Source organism: Delphinapterus leucas, chromosome 4 (assembly GCF_059928025.1).
Source record: "Delphinapterus leucas isolate spDelLeu-1000000601 "Yukka" chromosome 4, BTC_Dleu_Yukka2, whole genome shotgun sequence".
Lineage (NCBI taxonomy): Eukaryota > Metazoa > Chordata > Mammalia > Artiodactyla > Monodontidae > Delphinapterus > Delphinapterus leucas.
This window is the reverse complement of record NC_143132.1, coordinates 83,068,446-83,087,677: the sequence shown is the minus strand read 5'-3', so window position 1 is coordinate 83,087,677 and position 19,232 is coordinate 83,068,446. Positions and strand designations below refer to the sequence as shown.

Below are 19,232 nucleotides of genomic sequence, written 5' to 3'. Positions count from 1 at the left end.
TTGAACTTTCCGTGATTGGTTTTAGTCCCTCCCTGGGAGTGGCCGATCTCTATAAAAGACAAATCTACTAATTCCCTACTTAGAATGTTTCAATCCTTTTAGTGTAACATTCAGTTTAATAGGTCTTTCAATGATCAAATTTACATTATTTCAAAGCTGCCTAATTCGTATTTCTTTCCGTATTTGTCCAAGATTTACTTCCGCAGGACTGAGTCTTTAATTTCAGTGTTCTCAGCCCTCAGCCAGCACTTCGCCTAGCACACAGTATGCAGTCAATAAATACTTGCTCGAAGTATGAATGAACCGCGGAACAGAGACGCAGAGGGGATTCGGTCTGGGGAGTTCCAAAGTTCGGGAGGGGACACGGGGCGGGCAGTGGCTGTCACATGACGAGGCGGGGCAAATCCCATGTGCTCCACGGCGCCGGGCGAAGCCCCGCCCTCTGCGCCGGTCACGTGGGGGCGCCGGCTGCGCCTGCGGAGAAGCGGTGGCCGCCGAGCGGGATCCGTGCGGGGAGCCGGAAATGGTTGTGGACTACGTCTGTGCGGCTGCGTGGGGCTCGGCCGCGCGGACTGAAGGAGACTGAAGGTAAAGCCGCCATGTCCGGGCCCGACCCGGCCCCCCCACCCCCTCCCCCCGCATCCGCCGCCATCCGGGCCCGGACCGGCTACCCTGCGCCGCCGCCCCGGCGCCCTGGCCCCGTGGCCCAAGCCCGGGCCCCGGCCCGCCAGGGCCTGATCCCCGGCCCACGTGTGCCCGGCCTGGCCCGGCCTGGCTGCTGGGTGGGGGTGGGGGAGCGCGGGGCCGGAATATGCGGTCCCCGCGGGCTGGGAGGGCGCCGGGTTCCCCGGCCGCTAAGTGCCACCTCGGTCCGAACCGAGGAGGCCCCGCGGGCGCAGGCACCGCGGCTCCCGGCCCGCCGCCCCCTCCCCCCTTTGCGGCCCGGCCGCCGGGAAGTGACACGTTGTTCTTTGGCACTGGCCGGCGCTGCGCAGGGAGGGCGCAGGGGAAGGAGGCGGCGGCGGCGGGCAGGGAGGAGCCCCCGGCCCCGCCCGCCCTCCGGGCCGACCCTCACTTGCTTCAAACCGGCTCCTCTTCGGCCGCCGCCCGCCTGGCCTTTTACGGCCCGACTACCGCCCTTCCTGGCCTCCACTCCTGGGCAGCGGCAGGCCTCGTCTCTGGCCCCGCGCGGGTGCCCCCGCGGTCACCCGCGGCAGGCGTGCCTCGTGTGCCCCCGGGCCAGGCCCCGAACCCGGTGTCCCCGGGTGGGGGGTGGGGACACCACGGCCGAAGCTGCTAGCTCCGTTTGTGATCCGGGAGCCTGGTGCCAGCGAGACCTGGAATTTCCGGTCTGGTTGGTCTTGGGCCCCGCGGAGCCAGGTTGATACCCCTCACCTCCCAACCCCAGGCCCTCGGATGCCCAGAACCTGTAGGCCGCACCGTGGATTTATTCTTAACCGAGGGGGTGAGTGAGGGGCTATTTCAGCAGGCCAGGGGGGTGGTTGGAGGCGGTGTGGGTTTGACAGGGTGTTGGTGGGGACGTAAGCTGGGTCTTTAATGCTCCTTCACCCGCTTGGCGCCTCCGGGGCTCGCTGCGGGCCCCAGCCCTTGCTTCAGCCCTTCCCCCACTCCATTTGCCTTCAGCTTGGGTCCCTTCCCCTTTCTGAGCTCCTCTCTTTCCCAACAGGTGCTGGGGGGACCCTGATGTGGCACCAAATGAAATGAACAAAGCTCCACAGCCCACAGGCCCCCCACCTGCCCCATCCCCTGGACTCCCACAGGTAATTAGGGAGGAATTAGCAGTGACTGGGGTGCAGGTTGGGGAGACCAGGCAGCCGGGTCAGGAACAGGTTCCAGCCTCTGGATTTTCCCACCCCTTTCTGTGTCAGGGCAAAGTGCAGCTTCCTGCTGCCAAATTGAGACACGGCCCCTGGGCTGTTCCCAGGGGCTGTCATGGGGAGGGTATATGTGGACTGTTGAGGCTCTTGCCACAGATCTGCCCCCTTCACCAGCTTGAGTTTCTGCCCCACCTGGGTTTCCCCTCTTGCTGAAATCTGGTCTCCCCCCTTCAGCCAGCGTTTCCCCCGGGGCAGACAGCACCGGTGGTGTTCAGTACGCCTCAAGCGACACAAATGAACACGCCTTCTCAGCCCCGCCAGGTGAGGGGCTGTGGGGAGGGGAGTAGGGGGCATGGGTGGGAGCCACGTAAAGCTTAGGCCAGTTTGGGCCTAGGATGGAAACTACGGAGGCCCTGTACCTGCCCCAGTTTCCTGACAGTTGCTATGTGTTCTTTCATGGGGCTCTGCACTTCGCACTGTTGATTACTTACGGTGGCTGGCCCCTCGGTTAGTATATAGTCGGTGGGGATGGCATTACTAGGGGTCCTGGTGCCTTAAGAATTGGGGGCAGTGTTCGGCCCTGCTGCCAACTCTTTGGGCCCTGCTTCCCTATTTCCTCCTTTTACTGGGAGGTTGCCATTGCTCCATTCCCCCCCATCCCTTCTTTCTCTTTGGACTGTGGGAAGATAAACACTCCAGCTGGTTCTTGCCTTTCTCTATTCCCTAAATTCTTCCTTATTAAGTGGGAGAGGATTCTTGTCCTGCGTCCTTCATATTTTCCTTCATCTTTTCCCCTCACCTTGGGGATAATTCTCTTCTTTCCTGTCCCCATGTGCTCTCAGGGAGGATTCAGGTCTCTGCAGGTAATACCCCTTTGCTAATCCTGGACTCTCTCCTGGTCTCACCATTACCCTCCACCCTAGTCAGGGGCTAGAGACAGGGACTGGGGTTCCTCAGGGTGGGGACTTGTTTGCTGTCCAGGTCCTCATTCTGAGGCTGACCAATGCATGTTAGGGGCTAAATCTTGCATAGCGCGTATCTGGGAACTGGGAGACTTGCATGTTAGCGGTTAGCTCCTCAGTACCTTAGGGTGGAGCAGTGCATGCTGGGGAGTATGTTGCTGAAAAAGGCTTTACTTAGGCATGATGCATCTGGATGTTAGGAAGCCTCTGCTGAAGGATAGACTGGAGGAGGTGACATGAGTATGCATGGCAAGGAGGGAGTAAATATGCAGAGTGCAAAGTGTGTATCTGAGTTTGGAGGGCACATTGTGAGTACAAGAGGCCACTTAAACATCACTTGGTCAGGTGAATCTTGGAAGTGTTGGTCCCCATGCTCCAAAGCCCCTGGCACTTCTGTCCAGACTAGAGACATAGCAGAATGGCCATTTTGCTGTCCACTTCCTCCCCTTCCCAGTGCCAACTGCCTTCCTCCCTCCTGACAGCACTTCTACCCTAGCCGGGCCCAGCCCCCGAGCAGTGCAGCCTCCCGAGTGCAGAGTGCAGCCCCCGCCCGCCCTGGCCCAGCTGCCCATGTCTACCCTGCTGGATCCCAAGTAATGATGATCCCTTCCCAGATCTCCTACCCAGCCTCCCAGGGGGCCTACTACATCCCTGGACAGGTGAGGCTGGAGGCTTGGGGGCTGGAGGCCACACAACCTTGTACCCCAACTCCCACTTTCCTTACCCTGACCCCCCAGTCCCATCTCTTCTCCAGAGGTGGGACTTTCTTCTGGTCATCGCCTAGAGTTGGCTTGTCCTGTCTTGCCTTATATTCTCTTTGTAGTCTGATACGGTATTCGTAGCTCCGTCAACTCCTCTCCCCTCCTTCTCCCCCTTCCCCTCCACCAGGGGCGTTCCACATATGTTGTCCCGACACAGCAGTATCCCGTGCAGCCGGGAGCCCCAAGCTTCTATCCGGGTGCAAGCCCTACAGAGTTTGGGACCTACGGTAAGCAGGGGAGGGAGTCAGGTGTGAGTGAGTCCCAGGGAGCATCTAAACTCACCTGTTAATTGCTAAGACCCTTCCCAGCCTTGTTTCTTGGTCTAAAAATGACAGGGGTAGCAGGGATTGGTGCTTAATATGTAACTGGTGTTGGGGGGTGGTGCGGAGAGGATTTTATACTGTTGCTGAGAGTTGGACTCCTCCCCGTGTCAAGGAATACAGTTCAAGCACTAGTTTGAAGGCCTATTAGTAAATATTCCCTGTGACACTCGTTCCATGGTTGGGGGGAGCCCATGTAACATGGATCTGAGAGGTTTCTGTAGCTGTTTTTCATTTATATTCTAGGAAAGGATTAGTCTGTTCTTTATGGCAGTGGTTTCCAAAATTTTTTGACCATCAGGAAAAATTTTGAGTATGTACTTTTAATGTATGTTTTTGTTTGTTATACGTATGCATAATTTAGACAAATAGCACTTAATGTTGCTTGTCAGAAACAAACAAGTGGAGGTTATGGATGATATTAAAGAATGTATCCCATTTTGGAGACCATTGCTTTAAGGAATTTTTCTCATCCTGGGCCTGGTTCATAATGTTACTTTTTGTTTCCTTGCCCCTTAGCAAAGGGCTGGAGACTGGAATTGGACTCAGGTTGAATGGAACAGGGTTGGCAAATCTGTTTTTATCATTCCCAGCCAAAGACCTGATTCTGTTTCAGGTTAAGTAGTTGCTGCTCTCTCAGAGTATATGTGTGTGTTTTGCTGGGGGTGGGGTGCGTACGTGTTACCTTACGGGGTAGAAGAGGAGCAGACATAGTCCTGGTAGCTGGTGTGTGGTGGGGAAGAAGTGCCTGCCTACAAGGGGTGTGTGTGTCAGTGTTAGGAATTCTTGTAAACGCAGTTCAGACTGGTTCCCCAGCTTTGATAGACACCTCATTCCCTTGGGGAGGAGGGTGGGGCAGGGCGAGGGGCCAGCTGTGGGTGATGAGAGGTTCTCCAGGGGGTGGGAGGTGTTCAAGCAGGCATTTGTATGTGGTTGGGCTCTGACCCTGCCACTGTTCTTCCTTTCCGTGTCCCTCCCGCCCCCCAAGCTGGCGCCTACTACCCAGCCCAGGGTGTGCAGCAATTTCCCACTGGTGTGGCTCCCCCGCCGGTTTTGATGAACCAGCCACCCCAGATTGCTCCCAAGAGGGAGCGGAAGACGGTGAGTAGCAGCAGGGGGCTCTAGGATATCTGGGAAAGGGAGAATCAAGGTCAGGCACATTGTGGGTCAGGGAGCAGGAAATTGAGGGAGATCTTCAGCTGAGAGTAGGCAGAGAATGGGGATGTGTGAAGTGCTTAGGTTCTTTGTAAGGTGCTAAGATTTCCGTGTAGAAGAAGCTTACTGGAAGATTGGAGTGTCTGGTGGGGAAATTCCTTAGAGACCTGGGTCCTGGGTCCGTAACATCTAAGTTTGGTTTTGGGTTTCTGGTGGCTTGCCTTGGAAATGGTTTGCTTTCTGTGGCCCCACCCCCCAGTCCTGGAAGCTCTTGAGGCCTCCGCCTCTGCTCGGTCCTCAAGCCCTGGGCGTGGTGCCCAGAATAGGGTGCCAGGGCTGGGGAAGCCGCTGAGTCACCCTCGCTCCACCCACTGGATCTGGTCTCTGCCCCCAGAGATCAAGCAGACTAGCCACAAGTGAGCCGGATGGGTGCTATATGGGGGTCCTGGGCCCCAGGGCATGCAGCCACTTCTTGGGGACTTCTGGTTGGGCAGGGATGAGGGAGGGAGGAGCATTGTGATGTACGTGGCTGCTGTGAGGTCAAGGGTGTCTTAGGGGTAGCGGCCAAGAGGAGACTATAAGAGCAGCTGGATGGGTTGACAGTAGAACTCATGGAGTTTCTGGCACCCACCTGCCTGCTTCTCAGTGAGGGGTGGGGAGTCCTAGGAGTGGGGCAGGGTGGAGAGGTGGGTTCCTCCTGCTTCCCACTCATCCTGTAGCTTTCTTTTCCCCCAGATCCGAATTCGAGACCCAAACCAAGGAGGGAAGGATATCACGGAGGAGATCATGTCTGGGGCCCGCACTGCCTCCACACCCACCCCTCCCCAGGTACTGTTCTTTGAGTGATGCCCTGGCTGGGATGGCTGTTCTGCCCTGGACTCCTAGGTCCCTGGATCTTTTTCTTCAACTAAGGGATTTATGTCCCTGCTTTCCTGGATTTCTAGGCGGCTAAAGTAGAAATGGCTCTAGTAAAGAAGGGTTGTGGGACTCTTCAGGGCAAACTTGGTAACCCTTTGTGTCCTGCAGACGGGAGGTGGTCTGGAGCCTCAGGCTAATGGGGAGACACCCCAGGTTGCTGTTGTTGTCCGGCCAGGTAAGTAAGCAGGTGGGGCAGAGCCTTTATGGGGAAAAGGAGTGTGAACATTTAAAAAACCAAGGAAGTGGAGTGACTTGAACTGGGTGCCAGAGAAAGCAGTGTGATTGGTTCATCCTGTTTTCCTTTCAGAGAAGAACTAGGTGTCAGGTAGTCAGATTTTAGGGTAGATTGGATTTTGAATGAGAATGGAAAAGACCTAGGTGGGAGAAGACTGGTGTGTGTGTAGGGGGCTGTTAGGTTGGGAATGCTTGGCTGGGAGGAGGAAGAGCAGTAGCAGTGAAAGACTTGCCTCTAATTACTCGTTCTTCCTATGGTGCAGATGACCGGTCGCAGGGAGCAATCATTGGGGAGCGGCCAGGACTGCCTGGCCCAGAGCACAGCCCTTCAGAATCCCAGCCTTCATCACCTTCTCCGACCCCATCACCACCCCCAGTCTTGGAACCGGGGTCTGAGCCTAATCTCACAGTCCTCCCTATTCCTGGGGACACTATGACAACGGGGATGATACAAACATCTGTAGAAGAATCAACCCCCATGCCCCCTGAAACTGGGGAGCCATATTGCCTCTCTCCAGAACCCACTCCCCTCGCTGAACCCATACTGGAAGTAGAAGTGACACTTAGCAAACCAGTTCCAGAATCTGAGTTCTCTTCCAGTCCTCTCCAGGTTCCCACCCCCCTGGCATCTCACAAGGTGGAAATTCTTCCTGAGCCTAATGGCACAGTCCTATCTGAGAATTTGGAACCAGAGTTGGAGTCGAGCCCAGAGCTTGCCCCTCTCCCTCCCCCGGCTTGTCCCTTTGAATCCCCCATGCCCATTGCTCCAACTGCCCAACCTGAGGAGCTGCTCAACGGAGCCCCCTCGCCACCAGCTGTGGACTTAAGCCCCGTCCGTGAACCAGAGGAGCAGGCCAAGGAGGCTACAGCATCGGTGGCTCCCCCCACCATCCTTTCTGCCACTCCAGCTGTGGCTCCTCCAGCTGCTTCCCCTGCTCAGGAGGAGGACATGGAGGAAGAGGAAGAAGAGGAAGAGGAAGGAGAAGCTGAGGGTGAGAAGGGAGGAGAGGAACCGCTCCCCCTAGAGAGCACCCCTGTCCCAGCCCACCTGTCCCAGAATTTGGAGGTGGCATCAGCCACCCAAGGTAAGGTGTGGCTGGATGGTAGAGGTGGGGCACGCTGGGTGTGGTTCTTTTTCTTCATTGATGACTTCTCGTGACGTTGTGTCTGGGTCATAGAAGCCCTGTAATGGAAGGGTTAGATTCCATCTAACCTAAGGGTTAGATTAAGGAATTCTAAGTCAAGAGAGGGTGTGATGAAAAAAGGGAATATTGTACAGTGGCTGCTTTTTATTTTTCTGAGGGGTTTGGGGTACTCCTTAAGTTATTCTCACTCCTCCCCCCCAAATAGTGGCAGTATCTGTGCCAAAGAGGAGACGGAAAATTAAGGATCTCAATAAGAAGGAGGCTGTAGGAGACCTTCTAGATGCCTTCAAGGAGGTAAGGGATCAGAAAGTGGAGGGAGAAGGGCAAAGTTTGGGTGTGGAACAGCGGTCACACTGCAACCAAAACGGAATGTCCAATGGTTACAGGTGAACCCAGGAGTACCAGAGGTAGAAAATCAGCCTCCTGTAGGCAACAGTCCCAGCCCAGAGCCTGAGGGCAGCAGTGTGCCCCCGCGACCAGAGGAAGCAGACGAGACCTGGGACTCAAAGGAAGACAAGATTCAAAATGCTGAGAACATCCAGCCGGGGGAACAGAAGTATGAATATAAGTCAGGTATGCAGAAGGAAGGGTTGAGAAGGGTTGAGTATGCTTACCAGGGCCCCAGGAGAAAGCAGTGTGATTGGTTCATCCTGTTTTCCTTGCAGATCAGTGGAAGCCTCTAAACCTTGAGGAGAAAAAGCGTTATGACCGTGAGTTCCTGCTTGGCTTTCAGTTCATCTTTGCCAGTATGCAGAAGCCAGAGGGATTGCCCCATATCAGTGATGTGGTGTTGGATAAGGTTGGTGGGCTTAAGGGAGAGGGTAAGTTTGGGCAGGTTGGCTGGCTGGGGAGGAGCCAGAGGTCTTGAAAGAGTGGTCAGTAGCTAGCCCTAGCCTGTTTCTCATACCTTCCCCATCCTTTTCGCAGGCCAATAAAACACCATTGCGGCCACTGGATCCCGCCAGACTTCCAGGCATAAATTGTGGCCCAGACTTCACTCCGTCCTTTGCCAACCTTGGCCGACCAGCCCTTAGCAGCCGTGGGCCCCCGAGGGGTGGGCCAGGTGGGGAGCTGCCCCGAGGGCCGGTGAGTGGGACTGGCAAGGGGAGTTGGGGGTGTTGGCTTCCTGTATCTCATTGTGGGGGTGGGGAGAAGTCTGCCCTGGAGATGTGTGGTAGTGGTAGTAGGTCGTGCTGACTAGCTCCGTGGCTTCTCTTGTCCCTGCTCCTTGCTTAGCAGGCTGGTCTGGGACCCCGGCGATCTCAGCAGGGCCCCCGAAAGGAGCCACGCAAGATCATTGCCACAGTGTCAATGACTGAAGATATAAAGCTGAACAAAGCAGAGAAGGCCTGGAAACCCAGTAGCAAGCGGACAGTGACTGATAAGGACCGAGGGGAGGAGGACACTGATGGCAGCAAAACCCAGGTACCTGCAAGTCGTGGTTTGGTCTCCATTCCTTCTTTGCAAGGTCTGCTCTCTGAGCCAGCCTTGCCCTCTTTGCCTCTGTCCATTCTCATCACTGGTATCTACTTTGTCCATCCCTCCCAGCAGCCCCTGTTCTTCTGAAAACCTCACTGGATTCTGTGCTTTCTCCGTCTCCTCTTCTCTCCAGGACCTGTTCCGCAGGGTGCGCTCCATCCTGAATAAGCTGACACCCCAGATGTTCCAGCAGCTGATGAAGCAGGTGACGCAGCTAGCCATCGACACCGAGGAACGCCTCAAAGGGGTCATTGACCTCATCTTCGAGAAGGCCATTTCAGAACCCAACTTCTCCGTGGCCTATGCCAACATGTGCCGCTGCCTCATGGCGGTTAGTTTCCACTGTTTTATAAACCTTGTGGTTTAGCTTCCCACTTCTCTTCCTAAGACTCTGAGTCCAGCTTCTTGGTTCTCTATCCTGTGCTGTTGGTGGCAGAGCCAGGGCCAGAGGTCTTCCTGGGTCAGGTAGTTGAAGACTTTTGGAGGGTTTTCCCTGCCCTGGACTAGTCTGAATGTGACGTTCTCTTTGACATACAGCTGAAAGTGCCCACTACAGAAAAGCCAACAGTGACTGTGAACTTCCGAAAACTGTTGTTAAATCGATGTCAGAAAGAGTTTGAAAAAGACAAAGATGATGATGAGGTTTTTGAGAAGAAGCAAAAAGAGATGGATGAAGCTGCTACGGTGAGAGAAACTCCATTCCCAGTTCCACTGCTCACCCAGATGCTACTCAGCTGCAGAAGTGGGGGTGGGGATATTGGTGTTTTGGGGGTTTCTCTGCCTTAGGACGTGAGTGCTTGCTGCTAGGTTTAGGAATCTAGATAGTGGAAGAGAGAACAGTTATAGCTGAGTGGCTGGCTGTCTTTTTGATGTGGTCCCTGTCCCATGACCGGCAGGCAGAGGAACGGGGACGCCTAAAGGAAGAGCTGGAAGAGGCTCGAGACATAGCCCGGCGGCGCTCTTTAGGGAATATCAAGTTTATCGGGGAGTTGTTCAAGCTGAAGATGTTAACAGAGGCAATCATGCACGACTGTGTGGTTAAACTACTTAAGAACCATGATGAAGAGTCCCTCGAATGCCTTTGCCGTCTGCTCACCACCATTGGCAAAGACCTGGACTTTGAAAAGGCCAAGGTAGGGGCTCCTGGGGTATGGGAGAGGACAGGCTGAAGCGCGTGGGGTCTGCGGTCCGCTGGCAGACACCCTTCCCAGCTGTTGTGTCTGAGTTGCACTGTGTGCCACTGAGCTACAGTGGCGGAGCTGAAGGCCTGAGGAGGGGCATGGCCTGTAGTTGGAGGTGAAGTTTTAGAAGTTCCTGAACTTGATCCCTTTGCTTCTTGTTAGCCCCGGATGGATCAGTATTTCAACCAGATGGAAAAAATCATTAAGGAAAAGAAGACTTCATCCCGAATCCGCTTTATGCTGCAAGACGTGCTGGATCTGCGACGGGTGTGTGTCCCCTCTTTCTCACTGTTTGCTGCCTCTGACCCCACAGTCCCAGTTCCTGACACTTTTGTCTGGCCCTGTCTGATGTAATTACCTTGTGACTGGCCTGTCGCCACAGAGCAATTGGGTGCCGCGTCGAGGGGACCAGGGTCCCAAGACGATTGACCAAATCCACAAGGAAGCTGAGATGGAGGAGCATCGGGAGCACATAAAAGTGCAGCAGTTAATGGCCAAGGGCGGCGACAAGCGTCGGGGTGGCCCTCCAGGCCCACCCATCAGTGAGTTTGAGGCTGGGACTGAGGAGGGACAGTGTGAGGGGTTGTGCTTTCCACTGATGACTTCTTGTTAGTGCCACGTGTCTGGGCCACTGAGACCCCATGATGGAACTGAGGATCTGAGGAAGGGAGGCTGGGGGCAGCCCTCGCAAATGGGGTTCTTGGGACTTACCCATCATTCCAGTATGCTTTCCTTTTTGTCCCAGGCCGTGGCCTTCCACTTGTGGATGATGGTGGCTGGAACACAGTGCCCATCAGCAAGGGCAGCCGCCCTATTGACACCTCACGACTCACTAAGATCACGAAGGTAGGGGTGTGTGTGTTGGAAGGGCTGATGTCAGTGATGGGAGGATAAAGAGGGGTCAGATGGGCCTTAAGCACAGGTTTGGATCTTAATCCCCTCACTTGTCTGAGGTTGGGAAGGTGACAGCTCAGTTTTCCCCCTTAGACTAGCTGGTTAGATTGCTAGAGACGGGACTGCCAGCTCTAGGGGATGTATTCACATTGGTCTGGACCACTGGTCAGCACCCTGACATGCACACCAAATCCAGCCGTTCCCTCCTTCTCTACAGCCCGCAAGCTAAGAATGAGAGTTTTCTACATTGTTTAATGGTTGAAAAGAATCAAAAAGTGAACGATACTTTGTGTTAAGGAATTATATAAAGTTTAAATTTCAGTGTGCATAGTTGTTTTTTTTTTTCTTTTGGCGGTACGCGGGCCTCTCACTGTTGTGGCCTCTCCCGTTGCGGAGCACAGGCTCCGGACGTGCAGGCTCAGCGCTCTGCGGCATGTGGGATCTTCCCAGACCGAGGCACGAACCCGTGTCCCCTGCATCGGCAGGCGGACTCTCAACCACTGCGCCACCAGGGAAGCCCTCAGTGTGCATAGTTTTATTGGAACATAACCACACTCATCCCTTTTAAGTATTGTCTGTGACTGCTCTTGTGCTACAGCGGCAGAGTTGAGTAGTTCAAACTGCCTGGTCTGTAATGAATATTTACTGTCTGGCCCTTTACAGGGAAAGTTTTCCTGGCCCCTGGTCTGGGCCCCTTACGGCTGTGTGTGGTGAGGGCTGGCGGGGGCTTTGGCTGGATCAGACCCGTGACTCTCACTCCCTTTCCTTCCTCAGCCTGGCTCCATTGATTCTAACAACCAGCTGTTTGCACCTGGAGGACGATTGAGCTGGGGCAAGGGTAGCAGTGGAGGCTCAGGAGCCAAGCCCTCCGATGCAGGTATGGAGGCCACTGTAAAGAGCTGGGTGGTCAGGAATCAGCTCTCCTGAGGGCAGCGTCTTCTCTGTACCAGGGGCTTTCATTACAGAGTGGTTAGTTAGGTAATACAGGCAGTGTGTACTTGGCACTAGGGACTGAACTACTCTAGTGTCAGGACTAGGACCAAGCGTCCTAAATTGGCGAGTAGGAGATAGGATGTACGGAAATAGGTTTTAATCTGGGTTTTCTCCCTCCCCAGCATCAGAAGCTGCTCGTCCAGCTACTAGTACCTTGAATCGCTTCTCAGCCCTTCAACAAGCAGTACCTACAGAAAGCACAGATAACAGACGTGTGGTACAGAGGTGAGGTTTCCTCGGTGTCTTTGTTTTCACACTGGGAGTACTGATTGGGTTTTGACTGCTGCCATAGGAATCCTTACACCTGTAATGCTCAGAGCTCCTGGCTGAGATTGGGGCATATACCTGATGACAAGAACAAGGCCTGACAGTTGCTCAGCATGTTGGATAGTTAAACAGGAGTGCATGTGGGCAGTACAGGTGAGAGACGATGTGCCTGTCTTTCTTCCAGGAGTAGCTTGAGCCGGGAACGAGGTGAGAAAGCTGGGGACCGGGGAGACCGCCTAGAGCGGAGTGAACGGGGAGGTGACCGTGGTGACCGGCTTGATCGCGCACGGACACCCGCCACCAAGCGGAGCTTCAGCAAGGAAGTGGAGGAGCGGAGTAGAGAGCGGCCCTCTCAGCCTGAGGGACTGCGCAAGGCAGCTAGCCTCACGGAGGATCGGGACCGTGGGCGGGATGCTGGTAAGGGGCTGGGGGGTGGGGAAGGGAAGGGTGTGGGCTGGTTTGGGACTAGCTAGTACCCAGACAGTGTCTTCAGGGCTCCAGACCCTGCTTGCTAGGAAGACTGGAATTGAAGAATCTCTGATCTGTTTTTCTACGCTCAGTGAAGCGAGAAGCTGCCCTGCCCCCTGTGAGTCCCCCGAAGGCTGCGCTCTCTGAAGAGGAGCTGGAGAAGAAATCCAGGGCCATCATTGAGGAATACCTCCATCTCAATGACATGAAGGTAAGCAGTGGGAGTGGTCTGAGTGACAGCAGGGTGGGCGGGAAGGGGCCTGTGCCGACAGGCATGGGTGTAGGGTCTGGGCCAGACAGTGACTGGTCTCTCTTCTGTGCGCTGCACCCCTGCAGGAGGCGGTTCAGTGTGTGCAGGAGCTGGCCTCGCCCTCGCTGCTCTTCATCTTTGTGCGGCACGGCATCGAGTCCACGCTGGAGCGCAGCGCCATTGCCCGTGAGCACATGGGGCGACTGCTGCACCAGCTGCTCTGTGCCGGGCACCTCTCCACTGCTCAGTACTACCAAGGGTATGACTTGGTGGGCCTCCCACTTTTACATACCCACAAATTTCCCTCCTTTGTAGGACCCGTGGAACCTTAGATAAGAATGTAGGCTCCTCAGCCATCCTGGTCAACATAACTTTTGGCAGGGTTGGGGGTGAGCCATCTAAGGAGAAGACGACGGCCTTAGTTTGAGATAATTGCCCCATGTTTAGGAAGTGTTGCTGAAGTGCTCCACGGTTGATCCTTTAGCCGTGCCTTTGTTGCCCCAGCAGGAGGGTAGGAGTGCAGCTTGTCTCTCCTAGCTGACTTTGAATTCTCTTTGCAGGCTCTATGAAATCCTGGAATTGGCTGAAGACATGGAAATTGACATCCCTCATGTGTGGCTCTACCTAGCAGAACTGGTAACGCCCATTCTGCATGAAGGTGGGGTGCCCATGGGGGAGCTGTTCAGGTTAGTCCCCTTTGGTGGAATTCAGGGGAGGTAAAAACAGGAAGAAGAGGGGAGAGGGAGGGGAGGTGTGGCAACTTAGACCCCCGGCTTTAGGGAGGGATGGGATAGTGTGTTGAGAGGGCGTGGAAGGCTATCAACACTGGATTTTTCTCTTGTAGGGAGATTACAAAACCTCTGAGACCCCTGGGGAAAGCTGCTTCCCTGTTGCTGGAGATCCTGGGGCTCCTATGCAAAAGCATGGTGAGTGAGAGAGCCTTTCAGAGGTAGTGTGTTGAGAACTTCTCTTCCCACCATGTGGTTTTGGGTGCTGGCAGTGACCCTGAAGCCTCATGGTCCTTTGGTGGGATGGTAGTGCTGTGTGGGTACCTGGGAGAGGAAATGTCGAGGCTGGCACTCTCCCTCAGACCAGTGCCTGTTGTAGGTTCTGGCCAAGGCTGGAGGAGAACGAGAATCTAAGGCCCTAGGCCCTTGATTGATTCACTCATTCATTCAACTAGCATCTTTTAGAACATTTACCGTATACTAGGTACTGGGAACACAACAGTGAATAAAAACACAGTTAGGAAACAAGTTGGAAAAGAAACGACAGCTTAATGAAAACAACAGTGTGAAGTAAAGTGTGAAATAAAATAGCTGAAATGGAGTGCCTTAAGTACTGTGAAGTTGCAAAAGGGTGTCTATTTGGTAACGTTCACAACAGAAACTGCTTTGTTAAAATTAATTTTGATTAGCAAGGAGAAGGGTGAAATGATGGGAAAGGCAAGTTGGGTGTGGTACTTAGTAGTGGTGAGATGTTGGGAAGTGCAGTTTTTTAAAAGAGTTCAGCTATCTGGAACTTAGAGGAGTAAGTCTTTGAATCGAGAGGAATTGTTCTTTCAGCAGCATATTACTTGTTTTAGGTAGAAATACGCACCAGGATAGTTTCTGAGAAATTTAAAATAATAATTTAAAAGAAAAAGCATATGGGACTATTTATGTATTTCATTGACTCTAAGGTGCCATAGATTCTACAACATCTTATGTATGCACTGCTGAGAAAAAAAAGACATGGTCATATTTTTAAAATGTGGTAATATGCCAGCTGTGAGCCAACTCAGTTTTAGTGGTGTTAAAATGGGCGTTTTTAAAATCCATGAAGTACAGTAATTTTGTCAAGGGTTGATGGCGTCATCCTGAATATCTGTTATTGTAAAACAGTGATGGCTTCAGAATCTCTTGCCCTTTATAGAAAATGAACTCAAACTGCCGTTTACATGAAGATCTCTGATTTGTGTTGGGTTGGGGGTGGGGACTTAACATCTGCTTCTAAAGTTTTCTGGACTTGGGAACCAAATAAGCATACTGGTGAGATGTTTTTCTCTTCCATAAGCATTTGTTACTTGCAGTAATGAAAAACTAAGCTATTTTAGAAAAAAATGTAGATGAGTGTGGAAGGCTAGGATGAGATATTTGGATTTGGTTGTTTACATTTTGTGGTCCAGTAATTCTTTGAGAATCCTGTGACAGCTAATTGACATTTTCCTAGAGGTCTCAGGCCATCCCCCAGGTCTCATAGCATGGTGGTGGGTGAGTTCTTGTGACTTGGGGTGGTTATTTGACTGACGTTTGTGCCCGTTACTAGACCGTAGGTATACTGTTCCCATTCAGTACCTCTGTAGCATCCTGAGCTGCTAGCAGGCACCTAGTGGGCTTTCAGTAGGCATTCGTTGGATGACATTTGTGGAGCTGTTAGCTTCTTGGAGAGAAAGAGAGTTGCTAAGTTGGTCTTATGTTTTCCAGGGTCCCAAGAAGGTGGGGACGCTGTGGCGAGAGGCTGGACTCAGCTGGAAGGAATTTTTACCTGAAGGCCAGGATGTCGGTGCCTTTGTCACTGCGCAGGTTTGCAGCTGGACTTAACTCTAGCAGTTGGGGTCAGCCAGTCCTTTCCTCTTCCCTCATCTCACGTGACACAGTTACCTCCCAACTGTGGGCCTTTTTCCTTGCAGAAGGTGGAGTATACCTTGGGAGAGGAGTCAGAAGCCCCTGGCCAGAGGTTGCTGTCCTCTGAGGAGCTGAGCAAGCAGCTGGAGAAGCTACTGAAGGAGGGCAGCAGTAACCAGCGGGTGTTTGACTGGATAGAGGTATATTTCTCCTGGATATTGGGGGAGAGAGATAAAGGAGAAGGTAGTGCAAGTGAGGGCAGCAAGAATGGAGCCTTCCAGGCATAATTCAGAACTTATGGGCCATTTGTCTTTCTTCTGCACAGGCCAACGTGAATGAGCAGCAGGTAGCATCCAACACATTAGTTCGAGCTCTCATGACAACGGTCTGCTATTCTGCAATTATCTGTAAGAGGAGCCAGGGAGTTGGTGGGGCAAGGGTGGGCCCGACAGATATGGAGGGAGGGAGGTTTTGGTCTTTGTCTCCAGTTCTGAACCAGGCTGAGGGTGCATTATTCCACTTATCCCTGTCTTCCTCCCTGTAGTTGAGACTCCTCTCCGAGTGGATGTTGCGGTGCTGAAAGCGCGAGCGAAACTGCTACAGAAGTACCTATATGACGAGCAGAAGGAGCTGCAGGCGCTCTATGCCCTCCAGGCCCTTGTAGTGACCTTAGAACAGCCCCCCAGTAAGAGCCAGGCCACAGGGATGGGGTGGGCTGGAGGGACTACCAGATAGTAGGGGCAGTTGTGGAAAGGGTCTCAATCCAGGAGAAGTGGGTGGTCACTGGAGAGCAAAATATCCTGATGGTTGAGTCCTTTCCCCTGCAACAAACATTTGTTTGTTTCCTTACCTACAAGTGCAAGACTCGGCCTTGAAGGTTAATTGACTACCTGTTTTGTGCCTAGCCAACTGTTAGATGCCAGGAGTGCAGAGGTGATAAATGGTAACGTTTCCCAAGTATCCTGTGCTCCCTCTGCCTGGTACAGGGCTGAGCTGCTTTTCTTTGCCTCAGTTAATCCTCACAACTATTGTTTAGGGTAGATGGTGTTCCCCCCTTTTCCATATTGGGAGACTGAGGCTTAGGTTAACATGCCTGAGGTTAATGCATTTAGCAAACAGGCATGTGCCAGGACATTGGGATATTAGCAGTGATTAAGTCAAGCATAGTTCCCATGTTGGCATGGAGTCAAGATGAATGTTGGAAAATGGATCCTGCAAGGGTACTCTCTGGGAGAATTTACCTAGTCAGAGAATGAGTGGGAATTGACACGTGGGAGCTAAATGACAAGTGGGAGGGGGAGACTTGACAAGAAGGAACTGTGTGTTAAGGGAAGCTCTGAGGTAGAAAACATGATGCAAGGTAAAAACTGTTGAAGGAATACCAGTGTGGGTGGGAGAGCACAGCAACCAGTTGTATGTGAGGCAAGTTGGGTGGAGAGATGGATGTGGCCAGGTCATGCAGGGCTGTGTAAGCCATGGGATGAGTTTTGGGCTTTAATCTAAGGATAGGAGAGGGCCTTTATGGGATTTTAAGCAAGGATTTTAAACATTCTTTTTTAGTTTTTACATCATCCTGGCCATTAGTGGGAAGAGTGTTTTGGAGTGGGGTGAATGTGAATGTGGCCGGATCAGCAGATCAGGGGTGTGTTGGTAGTGACTCAGCCTCACTGGTGGCAATGGAGATGGGAGAGGAGTGGGCAGATTCAAGACACACACTGGCCTGGGGGGCGGGTGGTGAGAGATTGGAAGACATATATGACTCCCAAGATAGTTTCAGCAGGTGAGGTGTTAGTGGGGGGTGCCATTCACTGGGCGGTAGGGAACACTGGGTCAAGTTGAATTTGGTCATGTTGAGTTTGTGGTCCTGGTCGGGGTGATCAGAGATGTCAGTCAGGTAGACAGCTGGGTATCTGATTTCATTTGGAGAGGAAGAGGTGAGGGCTGGAGGCCCATCTCTTGAACTGCTGGCACAGGGCAACACATGTGCAAGTCACAAGAGGGTATAGGATTGCCCAAGGGATACAGCCTTGAGGAGGTAGAGGTTCCACAGGTAGGGACCAAAGGAGGATAGGACCCTATGAACAAAGGACAGAATGATTTTAGGAGAGGGAAGTGGTCAGTAATGCTAGATGCGCCCGGATTCCATAGGAGCAGATCTGAAAGTTAGGGCCTCTGGAGTGTGAAAACATGGAGGCCACCCTGGCAGAAACAGTATTTGGTACAGCAGGGGGCAGGATCTGGATTGGAAAGGACAGAGTAATACCTGAATCAGGAGGGAAAAAAAACAGCAGGTATAGACAGAAATCTTTGAATTCAACTAATCTCTTGTCAAAAGACAGATCTTTTTGGCTGTAAAGAGATAGCAGTTGTAAAGGAGGCCTTTTGTGTTTAGATGGGAGAAACTTGGGCTTGAAAGTACAGGGCAGAGTGGATAATTGAGTGTATAGGGTCCCCGGGATGGGTGTGCATGGGATTTGGAGAACAAGCTTGGGATAAATAATCTGTTGCTGCCATTGCTGTGGGATGGGGGTGGGAGGCTGTCCGTAGGCAGCGGTTGTGGATCTGAGGGTGTGCATGTAGGTTTCTGAGTTTTGGCCAAGTGACTCACTCTTGCACATCAGTCTTTTAGATCATGAGATAAGCATCCTGTCAGAGACATAGTTACTCTGGAATGGCCAGACACACAAATGTCAGCACGGTGGGTCAGGGCCTTGTCTCAGCAGTGGAGCTTAGGGGAGGGATCCCTGGGAGGGGGGATGGAGTGGTTGTGGGCAGTGTGCCTGTAACTGCTGTCCTGCCTGCTTGCAGACCTGCTTCGGATGTTCTTTGATGCGCTGTACGATGAGGACGTGGTGAAGGAGGACGCCTTCTATAGTTGGGAGAGTAGCAAGGACCCCGCTGAACAGCAGGGCAAGGGTGTGGCCCTTAAATCTGTCACAGCTTTCTTCAAGTGGCTTCGTGAGGCCGAGGAGGAGGAGTCTGACCACAACTGAGGGCGGGTGGGGCCGGGGACTTGGAGCCCCATGGACACTCGGATGGCCAAGCCAGCCGCCCGGACTGCAAGGGGGGGTGGCAGCAGCGGCAGCGGCAGTGGCAGTGGGTGCCTGTAGTGCGATGTCTGAGTTAATAAAGTGGCTGAAGAGGCAGGATGGCTTGGGGCTGCTTGGGGCTCCCCTCCAGGATGCTGCCAGGTGTCCCTCTCCTCCCCCTGGGGCACAGAGATATATATAAAGTCTTGAGATTTGGTGTGTCTTGGGGGGGGGGGCACCACTGCCTGCCCCTGGTCCTTTTTTATTTTCTGAAAAATCACTCTTGGGACTGCCGTCCTCGCTGCTGGGGGCATACGCCCCAGCCCCTGCACCACCCCTGCTGCTGCCTGGGCAGGGGGAAGGGGGGGCACGGTGCCTGTAATTATTAAACATGAATTCAATTAAGCTCACTGCCTCTCTGCTTTATGGCCTGCTCCCTCTGGAGAAGGGGTCTGGGTAGGTGGGCAACCTCCTTTCCAGAGCTGGCACTGTAGCACTGTTCTCTGTAACTTGGCACCCCTCTTGCCTCTTCCCCTGTCCATGATCGGGAGGGCTAGGGAGTCTTTCCTGGAGGGTTGGCCCTCAAAGTGGACATGGTAAGGCTCACTGTTGATTAGGAGGGGAGAAGGGGGACACAGCTGTGGGGTACTTCATAGAACACACTTGCCTGTCTCGGCTCCTACCAGAATGTGATGCAGACTCCTGTGTGTGAAGGCCCTGGGTTTCAGGCCG

The 19,232-nt window shown here is 53.3% G+C and overlaps 1 protein-coding gene and 1 non-coding gene across 3 annotated transcripts; both read left to right on the top strand.

Moving 5' to 3' along the window:
- The first annotated feature begins 871 nt into the window (after positions 1-871).
- Positions 872-18,905, top strand: EIF4G1 (eukaryotic translation initiation factor 4 gamma 1). Of its 2 annotated transcripts, none has more exons than XM_022570626.3 (32): positions 872-1,465; positions 1,688-1,781; positions 2,073-2,159; positions 3,283-3,459; positions 3,689-3,788; positions 4,870-4,982; positions 5,772-5,864; positions 6,063-6,129; positions 6,452-7,273; positions 7,539-7,627; positions 7,720-7,906; positions 7,999-8,132; positions 8,261-8,419; positions 8,573-8,758; positions 8,946-9,143; positions 9,350-9,496; positions 9,709-9,945; positions 10,156-10,260; positions 10,376-10,535; positions 10,739-10,839; positions 11,662-11,764; positions 12,003-12,105; positions 12,332-12,564; positions 12,708-12,826; positions 12,952-13,124; positions 13,426-13,551; positions 13,710-13,791; positions 15,331-15,429; positions 15,537-15,671; positions 15,797-15,878; positions 16,016-16,156; positions 18,280-18,905. In XM_022570626.3, exons 2-32 carry the CDS (start codon positions 1,722-1,724, stop codon positions 18,462-18,464), a joined length of 4,803 nt encoding a protein of 1,600 aa, XP_022426334.1. In that variant the 5' UTR covers positions 872-1,465; positions 1,688-1,721; the 3' UTR covers positions 18,465-18,905. The 2 variants fall into 2 exon arrangements, with proteins under 2 accessions (XP_022426334.1, XP_089766876.1); XM_089910750.1 differs by having other exon boundaries at positions 874-1,465; positions 8,570-8,758.
- LOC115802380 (small nucleolar RNA SNORD66) lies at positions 10,584-10,659 on the top strand. Its single transcript, XR_004022850.1, has one exon. It is a non-coding gene; the product is annotated as a small nucleolar RNA SNORD66 (small nucleolar RNA).
- Positions 18,906-19,232: the final 327 nt, after the last annotated feature.

Coding starts and splice junctions, on each gene's coding strand:
- EIF4G1 (XM_089910750.1), top strand. CDS start 1,722: ATGAACAAAGCTCCACAGCCCACAGGCCCCCCACCTGCCCCATCCCCT. Junction 8,759..8,945: donor CTGATGGCAGCAAAACCCAG/GTACCTGCAAGT, acceptor TCTTCTCTCCAG/GACCTGTTCCGCAGGGTGCG. Junction 12,565..12,707: donor GGACCGTGGGCGGGATGCTG/GTAAGGGGCTGG, acceptor TTCTACGCTCAG/TGAAGCGAGAAGCTGCCCTG.